Source organism: Antedon mediterranea, chromosome 5 (assembly GCF_964355755.1).
Source record: "Antedon mediterranea chromosome 5, ecAntMedi1.1, whole genome shotgun sequence".
Taxonomy (NCBI): Eukaryota; Metazoa; Echinodermata; class Crinoidea; order Comatulida; family Antedonidae; genus Antedon; species Antedon mediterranea.
Window position 1 is genome coordinate 2,096,484 of NC_092674.1, and position 19,210 is coordinate 2,115,693.

The 19,210-nt window shown below is 30.9% G+C and overlaps 1 protein-coding gene across 4 annotated transcripts in view; it reads left to right on the forward strand.

Moving 5' to 3' along the window:
* Window positions 1–19,210, forward strand: part of LOC140049554 (rho guanine nucleotide exchange factor 6-like) — a 43,469-nt gene that overhangs the window by 20,665 nt on the left and 3,594 nt on the right. For 2 of the 4 annotated variants that reach the window (XM_072094454.1, XM_072094455.1), the window contains 9 exons: window positions 893–1,012; window positions 2,311–2,440; window positions 3,220–3,279; window positions 3,631–3,711; window positions 6,586–6,732; window positions 7,335–7,589; window positions 9,547–9,739; window positions 11,982–12,095; window positions 18,054–18,147. In XM_072094454.1, the coding sequence (XP_071950555.1) occupies window positions 893–1,012; window positions 2,311–2,440; window positions 3,220–3,279; window positions 3,631–3,711; window positions 6,586–6,732; window positions 7,335–7,589; window positions 9,547–9,739; window positions 11,982–12,095; window positions 18,054–18,147 (1,194 nt within the window). Of the gene's footprint in view, window positions 1–892; window positions 1,013–2,310; window positions 2,441–3,219; window positions 3,280–3,630; window positions 3,712–6,585; window positions 6,733–7,334; window positions 7,590–9,546; window positions 9,740–11,981; window positions 12,096–16,087; window positions 16,167–18,053; window positions 18,148–19,210 lie in introns of all 4 variants that reach the window. The other 2 variants (XM_072094456.1, XM_072094458.1) reach the window with 2 other exon arrangements.

Below are 19,210 nucleotides of genomic sequence, written 5' to 3' on the forward strand. Positions count from 1 at the left end.
TGTGCTCACCAAAAAAATCAAATGCACCAAATTCTGTAGTGTAACTGTGTCTCCACCGTCTGTCCAGTATCTAAAGCTCTGTCTACACTATTAAACTAGTTTGACAAAGAAAGTGTGATGTGCCCAAATATGGTATTGGTATGACAACATCGTGTCCATATATGGGCAGTTTGACAGTGTAGACAGAGCTTTAGGTAAATACAGTCACATGTGATCACATGTGACACCCTAATGATAATAGGAAAGTTACAGATACAGTAATGATAATCGGCTAGCACGTGAACAGGATGTTGATTCATATTGTGAACAGTGTTGCATGTGCTACACCTTGTTTTAATATACAGTATTGTATTTTCCAATTTTAATTGTAATTTTCATATCTATTTTATTTAAATGCTGCATGAAATTTTTTTAAGTACTGGTTCTTTGATTTTTTGTGTTAAACTGTTTTTGTAGTTTTTATCATTAAAAAAAACAAAAATAATTCATATAAAAAAAAATAGTGTATTTAAATAAACAAATAGCAAATAGCTAAAGCTCCACACTATCAAATTTTATGTGACAAAAAAAATGTGATGTGCCCATATATGGAAGTGATATGCACAAATATTGTAGTGATATGACATCATCATGTCCATATATGGGACATCACATTTTTTTGTCACATACATTTGATAGTGCAGACAGAGATTAACATGTATTCTTCTAGTCACAGCAAACGTCCCCTTAACATGTATTGCCTCGTTTCACAAAAAAAGTTTTTCCTTAATACTAAGGGATTCCCCTGAATAAAGGTGTCCCGAACACCAGTTGTTTTATTTGTTTGAACATTAATAATACTGTCATGTTCTATTGCTACATTCTAATTTGTGCCGCATTGCTTTTCTTTCAGATCAGACACAAAACAACGAATAGGACAGTGTTTTATCAAAGCAGCAGCTGACTACAAGGCTATCTATTCAACTTATTGTGCAAATCATCCCAAAGCAGTTGCTGTACTTACGCAACATGGGTAAAATAGTTTTTAATCATTTCAGCCACATTCAAATTTAGCGATAACCCGGTATACAGTAGCCGAGAAGTTAAACCAGGGGTAGTTCAAACCAAATCCAAGGTATAAGGCTCTCCTCAACCATAGTCCTGATGCTAGAGTAAGGTTTACCCCCAGTGTTCTGGTACATCTTAGCCCTTGTGGTGTGGACAGAAAAGAGAACCATTTGGTGGTAGCTCTACATAAAGAGATCTGTAGAAAGAATAAAATTTGTTTTATTTGTAACATGTTTTGGGCTACTGTACTTACATGTATGTGGGCTAGTTAGATCTGATAAAATGAAAAATCAAGGCAACAAGTTATCATTCTGTACTAGCGTATTATGGCAAAAAACTACGGTAGAATTATCTTAAACAGCAATCTACTATACTAATGAGTCTTTTTTTCGAATTATTCCTTAACTAGTATTAAGCTCTGTCTACACTATAAAACTAGTTTGACCAAAAAAAAGTGTGATTTGCCCAAATATGGTAGGGATATGCCCAAATATAGTAGTGACGTCACATCATCATGTCCATATATGGGCACATAAAGTTTAAATCTGCCCAATTTACATTTATGTTCTACTTTTTGAAAGAGAATTCTGCAAAAATCTTTTGAAATGTTGTTTATGCTTTAGGATAGGTTGATATAATGACAATCTAATTGAATGTGAGCCATCATTTTATATCCTAAATTCCTGATAGCTTTTGCTCCTGTTGATTTAATGTGCTATCTGTACGTCAATAAATCTTACAACATCTTGTGCTCGGTCTACTGCTCTGGATGACCATGGAGGTATGAATACCTCCATGGGATGACACAAGAGAAAAATTTACAGAGTTAGAAACAGTTGATTGTTTGTTCAATTCCGACATTAGGACTACTGTAATAACTTTTGAACAAATATGTAATAAAACATACACCGCTTCTTGTCATTAGTGATAGATTTTGAAATAAAGACCTTTGTGTTTTTGATTTATTGTTTCATGGTTGTAAATTGTTTAATTTATTACCAAAAAAAGTATCTACTGCCCTCTATTTCCTTTATTTCTTTAAAATTGTGAAGGTTTAAAGCCCTGTCTACACTATATAAACTAGTTTGACAAAAAAAAAGTGTGGTGTGCCCAAATATGGTAGTGATATGCTTAAATATAGTAGTGATATGACATCATCATGTCCATATATGGGCACATTTTTTTGTCACATAAAGTTTGATAGTGTAAACAGAACTTTAAATAAACAAATATTTTATATTCAATTATTTCATTAAATTCTAGGGATGAGCTTGGAAAATATATGGAAAGCAAGGGAGAATCACTGATGAATTTAACAACAGGTTTGAGTAATCCCTTCCGATGGATGGACCAGTATACAAACGCATTAAGAGAACTAGAAAGACATACAGCAGTAAGTGATATATAAAACACGCATTTGAAGGTCGATGACCTTATTGTATATTTTTCTCTTGACCTTATTCCGTAATTCAATTAAATTTTATTCAATTTATTCAAAGTTATCTCCAAGATGGAGCAGAGAAATTTATATATTTTTTGTATTTCATTCGATATTATATACAATATCTTACCAAGTAAAGTCCTACTATAGGTCTGGTACAAACAAAATTTGAACAAACTTAAGCTCTGTCTACACCATCAAACTTTATGTGTAACAAATAAATGAGATGTGCCCATATATAGACATAATGACATAATATCACTACCATAAATGGGCACATCACATAAAATTTGATACTGTAGACAGAGCTTAAGACAGAGGAGAGAAAAGTTTATACTGTATCTTTATATCTTCCCAAGTATAGTCTTTGGGCACAACATTTGGATAAACTTAGATTATACTCAGAATGCATTAGTAATGCATTGACCAAAGTATTGTGCAATAAAAATGTATAATATCATAAATAAGTAATTATAATAGTGACCTTCATGTGACCAAACTCATAAGCCATACAAACTATACTATATTCAACTATCTTATGAAATAATTCACATTAACCATTCATATTCGACATAGTCACGTTTATTGTATTTCCTATTCCTAGTATAATTTAGCCACAACTTTCAATAATTTCTTTTACTTTGTAATGTTTATCAATCACATACAGTATGTGCCTTTTTTTCATGTTCTTCTCTCTCTCCATGTCAAATGAATTTCCTTTTGATTTATAGGTTGGCCAGTCTGACAGGATTGACGTGACGACGGCGGTTTCTGTCTACACAGATATAGCTGTGAGTTTAACAATTATTTCATTTATTTTTAATTATTAGTTAATGTAAATCTCTGTCTACAATATCAAACTGTATGTGACATGTAATGTGACCATACTGTATATGGACATGATGATGTCATATTACTACCATATTTGGGCACAACACACTTTTTTTTGGTCAAACTAGTTTGATAGTGTGGACAGAATTTAGAATACTGTATTTTATGCCACTAACCTATTACCAATCATGTACAAGATCTCACACAAATGTAAACCAAGGTCATAAAATAAATGCTAGTGTATTATACACCTTGATGATGCTATAACTATTTTATATTTTACATTATTAAATAATTACTTTTCTTTTTAGAAATTTTGTAAACAACTCAGGAAAAGAAAAGAAATGGAGTATGATATAATGACAGGAACAATACAAGGATGGGAAGGAGAAGTGAGTAAAGTAAAACATCTGACTAATATAGTAATGATAAGCCCAAATATGGTAGTGATATGCCCAAATATGGTAGTGATATGCCCAAATATGGTAGTGATATGCCCAAATATGGTAGTGATATGCCCAAATATGGTAGTGATATGCGATCATCATGTCCATATATGGGCACATCACATTTTCTTTGGTACCAACCCACTTTTAAATTGTAAATTCTCATTTACAATTTTCTGGAAAACTAATAAATATAGGTTAAACCACTGTATTTTGTTTATCTGTTACAAACTTAGTCCCCACTTGGAGTTAACGCAAGGACGTAAGCATGCGGCAATTAATTTGAACAATCACGATGGATAATCCAAACTGTCGCTTGTTTTTGATCAACAACTTAAGCTCTATCTACGCTATCAAACTAGTGTGATGTGCCCAAATACGATAGTGATATGCCCAAATATGGTAGTGATATGTATGTATATACATCTTCATTTCCATATATGGGCACATCACATTTTTTGTCACATTGCGTTGAACCTAAGCTGTTGTGTTGCGTCCAAGTTTGAACCAAGCTACCTTATTATCTATTCTATAAGAGTCAATACTGCCAAGAAGCAGATTTAGCTGAGAAAAAAATATTAACTAGTTATAATATTTGGAGCATGATATTGCAAAACTATTGGCTCCTGTTGCAATAAAGTATATCTAATCTAACAATAGGTTTATGCATTCTCTCAAGTGTATTAACTATTTAATTAAATTGATGTACTGAACTTTAAAACAATGCAATCAAGGCTTATCAGATTCTATTTCAAAAGTTTGACTATAGATTAGTTTAGCTTGTTACCTCTAGACAATATATGACTAGACGAATAATAAAACATTGGATTCCATGTCATGCTGACTGGTCAAGCATGAAATTTATGCGCATTTATTTCAATTTGTTCTGGGTAATTGACCAATCATCTTGCATCATTTGCATCACTTTTAAATGTTGTAACTCAACTATGTTAAATACTAATTATTGTGTTATAATATTTTTCCTCCAAAGTATTTCAATTTATTTGGCTCCTATTTAAATATTTTAAAGTTTAAACTTTCTTCAATGAATATATATTTCTAGTTTTTCAACTAAATTATTTTCAGTTCCACCTTTTTATTTAGTGTCAACAAAAGTAACCTAAAATCTATAAGTATTTTTATTGTTGTTTCGGCAAACAAACAAGCTAATAACTTTTCTGCGGAAAGGGGTAACAAAGATAAAACAATGTGCCATTCTAACAAATATGAATTTAACAGGGACTTCGGAGACTTTTAAATACCTTTCGACCAGTTTAAATATGTTACATAGCATGTTGGATCATGGTTGGATGATAAAACCAGAAATGAGATATCTACTGTTCCCATGTTGAATTTTTTTGTCAAAACATATTTGTCCGAAACTAAACTAAATACAACAACAAGCACTTTAACAATACAAATTTGAGTAAAAAATTCTTTCTTTTGTATAAAATAAAATAAAATACTGTTGGTATTCTCTACCAGTTGTGTGACCTCCATATCACTACCCATTATTAATGGATGAGTTATTTTAGAGACAATTCTATGCTATTAAACAATAACAGCTGTACAGTATGCTATGAATATTATAAAAGTATTTGTTTAGTGCTGTATATATTTCAATTTGATTCGGCATTTGATTAGCACCAAATGTTTAAATAATGGAAAGGTAAGTTGGTTATCTTTCATTAGAATAATTGATAAACATTGATTAAATAGTATTAATGATATTGATTTGAATAATAAAGACTAAGTATTGATTTAATTGATAAAAATTGATTGATTGAATAGTATTAATGATATTAATTAGAATAATGAAGTATTGATTTAATTAATAAACATTGATTGATTGAACAGTATTTATGATATTGATCAGAATAATAAAGTATTGATTTAATTGATAAACATTGATTGATTGAATAGTATTAATGATATTGATTAGAATAATAAAGTATTGATGTAATTGATAAGCAATCATTGATTGATTGAATTGGTTTGATGATATTGATTAGAATAATAAAGTATTGATTTAATTGATAAACAATGATTGATTGATTGATTGATTGGAAAGTATTGGTGATATTGATCAGAATTATTATTATTGATTTAATTCATAAACATTGATTGATTGATTGAACAGTATTGGTGATATTGATTTTAATAATGATTTGTTGAAACCAATATTTCCTAAGGGTGGTGTGAAAGGAAAAATGAGATAATTAGCATATGCTCAAATTACTGTTTATATAGACCCACTGCCATTTTGTTTGTAATTTATTTGTAAATTTATATTTTAAGTTAAAGATGTATTGTCCCCCTGAAAATAATTTTTGTAAATTGTTGTTGTTGAATATGCCATTTTAATGTTATATAATAGTTATTGACTTCGACCAAGAATTGGATCCGAAAAAAATGTATTTACATTAAAAAAACTGGAATTTAAAGAAAAAAATGGTCAAATTGGCTGTCAGCCAATGGATTTTTGGTTGAATTTAACCATTTATCATGTTATTTTATAAGTGAAAACATTATATTTTCCCGTTTTTTTTTACGGAAGTGATTCACTTTATTAAAGCTACAAAATAACCTATTCAATGTCTGATTTAATTAATCTTTATTTTTCATGTTTTTGGGGGACAATACATCTTTAAGGGTGCCAGATATTAAAAGCTTTTGCTTGCTTGGGGTAATCCTGTGTTTCACACTTTTATGAATTTTGTTTGAAAAATAAAGAATACTCAACACAATTTAACCAACTATTATTATTATTAAATATTAACTTCTCTCAATAAAAGAATACTGTTTGTTTTCTTTTTTCAGAATATCAACAATCTTGGAGGTGTTATTAAAATGTGGCAGTTCTCTGTCATCCTAGACAACGTCAAAGAAGAAAGGATATTTCTGCTATTTCCAAATTTATTAGTTATTTTATCACCAGATGGGAATATGAGTGGTTTTACTTATGAGGTAAGTTTGTCTTCACGATTATGTATCCATTATCTACTTCAGCTCTGTCTACACTATCAAACTAATTTGACAAAAAAGTGTGATTTACCCAAATATGGTAGTGATATGACATCATCATGTACATGGGCACATCACATAGAGTTTGGTAGTGTAGACAGGGCTTTAGACAGCTTCTGAAGCCTGGTAGATAAATTTTGCGACATTTCTAATAATATGTACACTAGTAGTAACACTTCTTGGTGTAAAATATTCTGTATTGGTGTATAAGAAATGAATGAATTTTATTTTTTTGCTTATTTCTGTGCTCTGTTGGTGTTTAGCACCTGTTTGGTCTTTCCTTGACTTTTATATTTGTTTTGTCTTCTTTGTATTGTATATGGCAGAAAATTGAATAAATAAAAATAAAATAAAAATTTAAAAAAAAGTTCTTTTACAGTGTTGTTTCAAGAATGTTTTTTCAAAAAAAGGTAGCTCCCCGGTTAAAAGTCATTTAATTATTTAGAGTCGGAAGTACACTGTTTATAAATTTATTTATTTCCTGAGTGGGTGATTTGGATCACATCTATCACATATTTATTTACAGTATATATTTATATTTGCAGGGGAGAATAACTTTATCAAATTTACGTTTGACACGAATTGACGACACAGAGACGTTAATGAACGCATTTGAAATGTCAAATAACGGCACCGACAAAGTGTTGTTATCCGCAGCGACATTGATGGAGAAGGAAGAATTTATTGACGAAACGGAACGATTACAAAATCAGACACCGGTTCCAACTGTCACACCGGTTTCTACTCCAGCTGTTGTGTTGCGCCGTGATAAAAAGCAACAAGAAACACAAATGGCAGATGTAAGTGAAGATTTTTATTATCCAATATAATAATCAAATATTGTCTATGAATATTTTCATGGGCTGCCTCTCCAAGCTTTGCTTTTTTTTTTGGAATTTTGCCCCTCTTAGTTTATAAATTATTATTATGATTTTATAAGAGAAATAAATGTTACTTTGATTGATTGATTGATAATATAGTTTATTGTTTTGCTTGCGTATTTGCTAAAATTGGTTGAATTTTATGTGTTTTATGACAAAACTTACCATTAATAAAATCATATTTCCTCCTATAACACCAATGCTTGCATCAGTGATTAAGCAATATTGTTCAAACTTTTGCCAAAAGCCAATTTATTATATTAAAATATTAACAATCATATTTGGCATAAGTTGAGACACTGATCTGTCAATGCGAAGCCCATCAAATTATCATTATCTATCCTGTGTGTAATCCAATTTCTCCACTTCCTTCGACATGTACGCTAAACAGCGCCTAAGCCTTTAATAAGGGGAACAACTGATTTCACCTCTCCGGAGACACGGCGGCCATTTTGTTTGGCGATATTTTAAGACACAGGTGGCTAGCAGGATATGATGACAGACACCATATTCATAAGATTGTCATTGTCATAATGTAATTATTTTATTGAGAAAAAAAATTTGTATCAAAGACTGGTTAAATTTTTGCGTTGTCTACATTTCCCTGTCGGTTGTGGTTATAGATAATAAGATACAGTGTTTTGTGATCAGTCGCGTTTGTCTGGATTTAATATAAAATGGTTGCAACAAAGCTTTGGCTCGCTTATATCCAACAGGAGGTAAATTGTTTCTTAACCTTTATTGGAGAGGTAAGTCCCAAATACACAATGGAAGATTATTATTTATTTTATTATTCAATTCAATATTCCAATATTTAAACCTTTCTATCCAAGGTCTTTTTCTGTTTTCTTATCACAAACTTTGTTATTGCTACTGATACTAGTGACAATGTGTAAAATATAAATTATTCTTATTCTCTTTAAAAAATTAATTTTTTTTCCATCAGTTAATTTAAAATATCTAAAGAATTTACTTACTAATCTAGTATTATAATAAATGGAGAAATCTAGAAAAATTGTGATTTTGTAGATTAACCAATATACCTATAATGAAACATAAATTCATAAATTTAATTTCTATTAAAAATCTTCAAAAAATTCAAGAGGTACCCAGTTCTTTGTTAGGCCATCCGCCCATCGTTTCATCTTGGGCTATTTGCCAAATTCAATAACAGCATTGTCATTTTTACAGTAATTTGCCTTTGGATTAAAAAATATCAAAATCAGATGTTTATTTTTTTCTGTGTTTCTATTGAAATTGCGTTGGAATATTTCAGTTATAGGTAAATGATATTCTGAAACTACAGTAAATACCATGTTTCCTTTATTATGATTATATAAAAAGATTTAAAAAGAAATCTTGGAATATCAGTTTAATTAAGTTATTTTTTTATATTGTTTTTTGATGTCCTTTTTCATTATTGAACATTTTTCGTCTTATTTAGGAAATACAGTATACAAAATTTGTTAATAACTAAATTTACACAGATAAGGATGGCTTCCATTAATAGCTTGAAAGCCCCGATGCAAGTTTTGTTAGAAAAAGAATCTAAAAATAGCCTACGAAAGAATGGTATTATTTGTGTTATAAATTTGAAGGCCCAAGTTTAGGGCCCATTAATATGTATTTTCTTGTTTTTCAATTTTTACTGCGTCAAACTTAATCATATATTGTACTAGGCCCAACCACTCACTTTTTCAGTTAATATGGATTGGACCCCATTGGAAATAAGTTTACTTTTTATTTGTCGACTTAATGGGTTATCCTGGTATTCTTTTTAATATGTACATTGTATATTTTAACTATTTTTATGAATATCGAATAAAATCAATCAATCAATCAGTCTGCAGTTGATTGGCTTTTTTATGTTTTTCAGATCACAACTCGCGTTGAAAATGTAAATAACACAAGAAATCAGGACACAACGTCACCGCCACAGTTAAAAAGCGTTAGTTTCTTGCGACCAGCGCCACCGATCAGCCCACAAGTGGTATGGAATTTACGTGATGGTCCGAGTAAAAGCCCAAAGGCTTCTCGTAAACTACTCACGTCTGTTAAAAAAAAGCAAGGTTTGTGGAAATTTTTATGATATTATTGTTTGAATGTTTGCATAGCAACAGTTTGCAGTAAATCACTTGGTAGTTCTGGAAAAAAACTGTTTAGTTTCTTGATGTTTGTTTCTTTTGAACTTTATTCAATCAATCGTATCGTTCAATCGTATCGTAAATAATATTAACCATGATAACGTGTATAGTACAGTGATTTTTACAAAAAATATTAATTATAAAATATATACATTCATTATTAACAGTAATGATAAATTTTAAAAATGTAATATGCTTCGTTTGTCCTTAAGATCAGGAGTTAGAAAATTGTCGTATTCGATTGGGAACTTTCGTTGTCAACATAAAGATTCGTTGAGTACTTTTTGTAACAGAAAGTCATTCGAATAGAAAACGTTGACAACGAAAGCTTTTTAGTTAAGAACAATCTCAATGCTCAAAATACTCCGTTAAAGAAGTACTCAACGGAAAAACTACTTAACGGTACACTCGAATACGACAAATGTGGTGTACCTTAAACTTACAGACATATTTTCGTTATTGTTTTTCTTTTTTTATACATTTTTTCTATACCAATAATAGATAAATTAAATATAAAAATAGTATAACTTATTTAAAACCTGGTCTTGTTATTGCATCTATTGGTAGTATAACCTAATGTAAACCTCTTTGACTAACAGCCAAAGCATTACTCAGACTTGATGATTTAGAGTATCTGAGTTTAGACCTGAAGACTAGTTTCTGCTATTCACATACAAAAGGTCGCGCCTTAACCTTTGTTATCAACTAGACCACTGATCTACATAGATTCTGTACATTTAATAAACCTATATTGTCTTTTAAATTGGTGCCTGGATCTACTGCCCATTTGTTACTAACCTAACATTTGACCTGCGTATAATCCCATGTAAATTTTGTTCGTCAATCATGCAAACCTTTTAAAAATATAATCCTATGCTCAAGTTTTTATCCCACCCCCTAATTTAAGCTACATTTAGACACAAGGTCATTGTTAATCCAATCCGAGTATAATCCCACCTCCTAATTTAAGCTACATTTAGACACAAGATCATTGTTAATCCAATCCGAGTATAATCCCACCCCCTAATTTAAGCTACATTTAGACACAAGGTCATTGTTAATCCAATCCGAGTATAATCCCACCCCCTAATTTAAGCTACATTTAGACACAAGATCATTGTTAATCCAATCCGAGTATAATCCCACCCCCTAATTTAAGCTACATTTAGACACAAGATCATTGTTAATCCAATCCGAGTATAATCCCACCCCCTAATTTAAGCTACATTTAGACACAAGATCATTGTTAATCCAATCCGAGTATAATACCACCCTCTAATTTTCACCAGATTTGGTACCCGGCCCTATGGGACTACACTCATATTATATAGTAATATTTAAGACTAATTTTTATTTAAACTTGGAAAAAAAAGTTATGTCATTATGATTGTTCCCTGCAAAAACAAATCATGACACTAATGTGATTCTTCTTTTAATGGATTGTAGTGTACAATAATATTAATGATATTATTATACCAAAAAATAAAAAAAAAATATAGCAATTAATTTGCTGACAATTCAAAATACAATTAGTTAAAAAAGTACCATTGTTATTTAAAATAAACATTATTAAATTATCTAAAAATGATACTTATTAAAATCTTCCTAATGAAACAAATTATTATGAAAATTATTCTTCTTTTCCATTGTTTTACAAGAGTCTTTCTGTCGTCAGAATTGTTTCAATAATTTGACCTGATAAAGCATGACCTCTTCATTATTGTCTCCATAGACTAACTATCATATTAAACAGACTTTTCCATTTGTAATAGTCTATCATAATATTATTATGAAATTGAGCAGGTGTCATGGAGGTTATAATTCAAACAGGAGGGTAACACTTTGTTCCAGCAATTTATTTTGGTTGAATCATTTTGTGTTTAATTTTACACATATCACTGGTAATTTGTATGTTTATTGAGTATTTCTGTACTTATATTACACCTGTCTAACATTTTATGTTCTGTTCTGCCAAACATGTATTTTTTATTTCTTGTTTATACTTTTTTTTGTCAGAAAAGTACTTGATTACATGAAATTATATTTTGCCCGACTGTTGTTCTTCATTAGGCAAACTTGCTGTAGTTATATACTAGTTTGTTGCGAATAAATGTGGAATTTTACAGTATAAATCGTAATATCAACAATTGTTTTGTTTTTTTTTCAGCTGCGAAATTATCAAATTTTCAAGTTCATCGGTTAGAGAACCAGGAGGAGGACACCCAGATATTGAAAGTGATAGAAGCTTATTGTTTCTCATCCGGAAACGCTCGCATATCAGGTAACAAAATGCATGTAATGCTAAAAGTTGAAACAAATGATAATGTATGATAAAGGTTGCATTTGTAGGATGTATTGTACTGTTAAGTTAACCTTAATCTTCAATTTCAATTGGTATGTCTCTTCTAAGACCTTTTACGAATAGTGTTATTTCTTTTGCCAGAGTTTCCTTCTAAGAAGTTTTAACTCCTTCTGCTTTTGAATAGTGTTATTTCTTCCCCCAGTGTTTCTCTTCTAAGAAGTTTTAACTCTTTCTGCTTCAAATAGTGTTATTTCTTCTCCCAGTGTTTCTCTTATAATAGGTTTTAACTCTTTCTGCTTTTGAATAGTGTTATTTCTTCTCCCAGTGTTTCTCTTTAATAATAGGTTTTAACTCTTTCTGCTTTTGAATAGTGTTATTTCTTCTCCCAGTGCTTCTCTTATAATAGGTTTTAACTCTCTGCTTTTGAATAGTGTTATTTCTTCTCCCAGTGTTTCTCTTATAATAGGTTTTAACCCTTTCTGCTTTTGAATATTGTTACTTCTTCCCAGTGTTTCTCTTCTAAAACGTTTTAACTCTCTCTGCTTTTGAATCATGTTATTTCTTCTCTCAGTGTTCTCTTCTAGGAAGTTTTAACTCTTTCTGCTTTTGAATAGTGTTACTTCTCCCCAGTGTTCCCCTTTAAGAAGTTTTAACTCTTTCTGCTTTTGAATAGTGTTATTTCTTCTCTCAGTGTTCTCTTCTAGGAAGTTTTAACTCTTTCTGCTTTTGAATAGTGTTACTTCTCCCCAGTGTTTTTCTTATAATAGGTTTTAACTCTTTCTGCTTTTGAATAGTGTTACTTCTCCCCAGTGTTTTTCTTATAATAGGTTTTAACTCTTTCTGCTTTCGTATAGTGTTATTTCTTCTCCCAGTCTTTCTGCTTTCTACTTTGATTTGTTCTCCCAGGGTCTCTCTTCAATAGTGTTACTGCTTTCGTTTAGAGTTTAGATGTTTTGGTTAAGTTTAAGCAGGCCTTTATTACCAAGAGGTTTCGAATGCATCGATGGTCTCAGAATTATTGACTTCGGATGGCAAACTTTTCGAATCTGTAAACTAGTGTTTCTTTTTTTTTTCTTTTTTTTTTAAACTTTTGTGTTTCACTTATTTCTGCTTCTAGTGTTCACCTTCTGTTGGTGTTATTTTTTATTCCAGTGTTTTTCTTTCACTTAGTGTTCTTAGTGTTCTTAGTGTTCTATTAGGAAATTGATATGCTGGGTGGAGTCATTCAATTCTGTTTGGTTGGCAATTCCAATCGTATATAGGGTGTATGCCAAATTTACTTTATAATAATTATGTAGAGTTTAAACAAAGTTTTTAAGTTTGAAGTAGAGTTTACTAGTGATGTAGATTTGTAGACTACATTGACATTGACTAAGTAACTACTTAGTAACTTAGTTGTAGAGTTAGTGTTGTTTTGTCAAAACAGTTTTATCCATTACAGCCAACAAACAATCAAATATCACTAACAGGTGCTTCTTAGAAAGGCCTGTGAACTACATACATTCATTCAAACACTACTAAAGCTCTGTCCACACTATCAAACTCATTTGACCAAAAAAGTGTGATGTATCGAAATATGGTAGTGATATGCCGAAATATGGTAGTGATATGCCGAAATATGGTAGTGATATGACATCATCATGTCCATATTTGGGCACAGCACATTTTTTTGTCACATAAAGTTTGATAGTGTGGACAGAGCCTAATAGTTTAGTGTCCCACCTGCCATCTTTTTCAAATACAGTATTGGTTTTTCTATACTTGCTTATTTAACAAATGTCTCTAGTGTCTTTCATCATAGCGATCGGGTTGTGTGGGGTGGGTACTTGGTTCGTTGACCCCCTTGCTACAAAGCTATACTGGGATTGGGGTATTAAGCAGTGGTGTCTTTGCTTATTATGTATGATACTACCGTACTGACGCGGGTATAAGCCCACCCCCCTTGAACATGAAATCACGTCAAGTTTTGGGGGTGGGCTTATACCCGAGGATCCAAAAATGCAGATCGTCAAAAACAGCACATGTACACTGTGTATTCCACCATGCGAGCGAGCGCCCTCACATGTACGACGTTGCCTCTAAATACACAAGGTTTCGAGTGTCGGAATATTAAGCTTATAGTTCGTGTAATTTATCGTAGAATATCTTATTTTAAACATCAATTGAACAAGAATTTATCAAGCAGAAAAGCAAGTATACAATGTTCATTAAATAGAAATGTACCAAAGAAATTTAATAAGCTTGTTTATGGCAGCCGATACCAAATAGTGGTTTTCCGTTTTGGCGACTTGTAGCGTCGTGTGTGAAGCGATCTTCGACCGCGATGGAGGAGTGTAAACAAAACAGGACCGCTAGGCCTCATATGGCCTAGCGTATATTAGCCTAGCTTGGTTATGATCAAAGGAAGGTGTATTCGGTGTATAGACGTCGCCAAATACAAAATAATGTATTACGACACACACTGTAGATCTTCAAATTAATGGGTGGGCTTATACCCGAGTGCCTCATTTTTCATGAAAATTAGTCAAAAGTCGGGGGTGGGCTTATACCCGAGTATGGGCTTATACCCGCGTCAGCACGGTATATAAATTAGTGCGTAATACATCTATGGTATGCTGTTGCATGTATTGATAAGTCTGTACATAATGTATTGTAGACAGAAGTTAAGCTCTGTCTACACTATTAAACTTTTGTGACAAAAAATGTTTTGTTCCCATATATGGACATGATAATGACATATCACTACCATATTTGGGAAAACACTACCATGTTTGGGCAAATCACACTTTTTTAGTCAAACTAGTTTGATAGTGTAGATAGAGCTTAAGTTAAGTATCGTGAAACATTTGACCTTTGTGTTGTGCTTGTATTAATCAATCTACTTTGATTTCATAAACTAATAGTAAGGTCATGTTTGTTCATCTTCTTGTCATCATTCATTGAATTGTTGTTATGTTTGAGGATTGTGCTGTATTTAGTTTATCGTTTGACTTGAAAGAATTTTTAGTAATTAATACAGTTTTAAAACAACAAAAAACAATTGGATTAAACCATTTTTTAAATGGTCAAGAAATACAAAATCAGTTTTGACAAACATAAAATACACACTAATATGTCTGATTTTTCTGGTAATCTCTCAATAAACTCTCCCAATACAGAACTCTCTAAAAATTAGAAACTTTCCCAAAACAAGACTTTTAATTTTTACCAATAAAAATGCATTCTGAATATCAGACTTTCCAGAAAAGCAGACCTGTCCAGCACAAATGTGTATTGAAAGAGTTAAATGTATTTCAAACATGTTTTAAATGTTTAAAAAAAAGAATTTTGGATCGTTTGGACTTTAAGCAAAGTCTGGGTTAGGTTGTTAGAGTGCAGAAATATAACATTGCTCTACAAAAAAAGAAAAAATAAGTTTGTATGAGTGGAATGGATATTTGAACCTAGCGTCTGGCTGCCATGCATCTTAACCAGATAATTGGTGACAATAGAATTTAAGTTTACAATTCTTTTGTTATATTTATTATACATTTGATTTGACATTTTTTATAATTTACTTTTTGTGATTTGTTTATCTGTTTATATGATCTCATATTTTATGTTTATCAATGAATTTTCTTCTTGAATTATGTTTATTCATTTTGTGTAACGTTTTTGTTTTATTTCACAAGTAGCGTTTTTTATTCTTAAGTGTTTCAGATTTGTGTTGCAAATAGGACTACGCATGTCATTTGTGAAGAAAATTCTTAATATTAAAAAAAAACTACCAAATTCGATAATCGCGAAAAAAAGTAGTTTAACTTTTTTTTTGGTCACACTGAAAATTGTTGCATGTTGTTTGACCTTTGCACTTTGAACCTACTCGTGCATAGAATCATTGGTAAATAGCAGGATATGAATTATGCATGAGTTTGATTGAATATTCATGCAAAATAAAGTCATATCTCATTTGTAGAATTTCTTTTTTCCAGTAAGGACCATTGATGCCCAGCCTAACAAGCAAATGGCCAACCTCACGGTGCGCGCTGCCGCCGCTGGTGGTAGTCCACGGTATTAATCACTTTTTTGATGAATTTTTTTTTTATTATTGTAACCGCTTTTAGCTGAGAACAAAATGATGAATTGAGAATATTGATTATTAACTATTTTAAACACAAATTTGCATAGCTTTTCATGGATGACCGCTCACCATATGACATTAGCATATTCATATTCATTAGCATATCATTAGCATATACTGTATGTCTGTTGTATAGTAGTATGTCAATTCGTCTTGTTTCGTATGTCCTGTTATTTATATGGTCTGGAAAACTAACTTTTGTATGATATAATAATGACTTATTTCTGGTGTTTTATTTTAATAGCTTGTTTTTATATCACTTGTGGATGCCACACATAAATTGTTATTAATTAATAATAATTAATTATTTATGCAAATTGGTTTCTAACAATTGCTAATTGTTGTCTTTTTTGATCAGAAAAACTGTTGTAAAATAAGTAACTTATTTTTGTATTGTTTAAAAAACAAATTTTGGATAATAATAATAATAATAATGCTTAATATTCATTTTAGTTTCATTTTTAAAATAGGCAAATTATTGTTCTAATTTGAATAATGATTTGTTCCATGTGTAGTTTGCAAAAACTTAAAGACTGTTTTTTTAAAAGCATCACCTTTTTTTTTGTTAGTTGTCATAAATTTGGTAATGTACAATCAACCAATCAACCAACAAGTACAGTAACTCTTTGTAAAGAATGTGTTATTTTTAGTGATTTTATTTTACACGCTATACCTTGTATTTTGTTACAGACCCTTGCGAGTTAGACAGTCTAAGAATTATAATAAAATAAGATATTGTTGGATAAAATTAAATGTATGTTTGTATATCAGTTTACTTGATAAAGAAAACGAGTATAGAAACATCTTTTGAACATATTTTAAACGGTTTTAGCGACAGTAGAATCCCTTTTAAGAGGCCACCTTCACAACCTGAATAGGGGTGTTGATAGTTAAAACATATTTCATCTGTTTCGTTGGATCCATGCTATCAACTTTTTAGCTTTTGCTTATTAAATGCTTAAACTTAACACTTAAAAGCTTAGTAAAAAAAAGTCCTAGTTTTCAGAATTTTAAAAGTCTAAAAGTTGTCTTTATTAATACCAAATTAGGTTGTACGATTAGTTGACGCAATTTCCCAATATGAAACAAAAAAAACATTTCATTACATGATTCATGTGTTCTACTCAATGTTGTTTTTTTTTTCTTATACTTGGTTTCCAGATGAACTGTTTCAGACAGATATGAGATGAAAATAGACTCCTAACCTTATACTGCCCTGGCCTTAACACATAACATTTACCAACTGTAAACAGTTTTTTTAAAGTATTCCGCTTAATAATTAAAGCAGATATTGCCACTAAAAATACCTTTACATACTTTGTTACTATTGTTATGACTAACTCCTCCCTAATGTAATACAAAGGCCTATTATAGATTACCACAAATAAAATACCAATTTTTAAGTTTCTTTCTAAGAGAAACTTAACACTTCCATTCTCTCTAATAATCTTTAAGATGAAATGTTCAAAGGAGAAATTAAACTTAACATTTAAAATCTGTCATGTCACGCATGTGTGATAAGTATTTACTCACTTGCACAAAGTTTAATTTTCTTAATTTTGAACTTTCCAATAATTATATTTTGAAATCCAACCATTTTTTATATAAATAGTTTGTTTTTGGATTACAGGGGCGGATTTGAGGTGTACAATTGGGACATGTTCCCCCACTCCACTTTGCTCAATAAATTGCATTTAATGTGTTTTTTTATCATGTTTTTCTTTAATTCTGGATCCGCCCCTGGGTACTTGAAATTATTTCTTCACTGGGCTTAGTTTCAATTAGAGTAATTAGTTACTTTTTCTATTTGTTTGCAGTTCAAATGGACAATACTCCACCCGTTTTTCTGGTCGAAGAAGAGAAAATCATAGTGGAGGAAACTCGGGGTAACGAAACGGTTTTGCAGGAAAAGTAAGTTCCTGTCATACCGCCCCCTATGGTAAGAAGTGGCAAGCAAGTTTATTGGTCTCCTTTACAGAAGTTTATAGTGCATAACTAGATGGCTGGGTTGCAGAGGCTAGTGAATTTGCAATTAAAATGCATGTTATACTTGGTTTTCTTACATTTGCAAATTATTTTTTTTAATTAACTTTCACACTGGCAAAATACAGATAAAAGAAATGTTGGCACTTTACACAGAATGATCAACTATTACAAAAACTATTCAATTCTTGTTAGTTTAAAAGTGTCTTGGGGTGGAAAAGATGTTGAAACACATTCATATATTGCACAAAAAAACCATTAAATGTGCACAATTTTATTCAATTTTTATTTTGGTTTCTTTTACCACAATGCAGGAGGATGCAAATTTTAAGGTGCAACATCTAGCACAATGAAAGCTTAGGTGAAAAAATACTAAAGAAAATTTAATAAAATATTAAAATGCTGACCTACACATGCAAAAAACGTTGATTCAATAAGCAGAAATAAACAGTTATATTTACAGTACTTCTTCACTATTAAAGTTTATTTGATCATGCAGGAGTTGAATCATAAACCTCTCACAATAAAAAAAAACAACTGATACAGTGTTTTTCTTTTAAAATACTTAATAAAATTTCTTGCAAGGTTAAGATAAAAGATTAAATGGGCTTACGACACTAGCTTGCCACTTGCTTGCCAAAGAGAGTTTTACTCTTGCTACAAACAATGCATGCAAACAGTTTTGTACTGTTTAGTAGTTTATAAACAGTACAGTACTCATTATGTAAATCAACATGATGTACCTGTTTATTTCATTAGCATGTAAATTAGTATAATTTATTCGTTTTATTCATATTAGTATGTAAATCAGGGACAAACCATGTCTGCCGTATTTATTTGTTTCTGTTTGTATCAGATTGTGTTTGTAGTATCATTCCTTGTTTACTGTTTGAGCTTTGTTTTATTTTAATATTATTTTTTAGCATGTACTTAAACATTGTAGATTTGTGAATTAGTAGGTTGTATACAATCAGTCGGTACAGACACATCA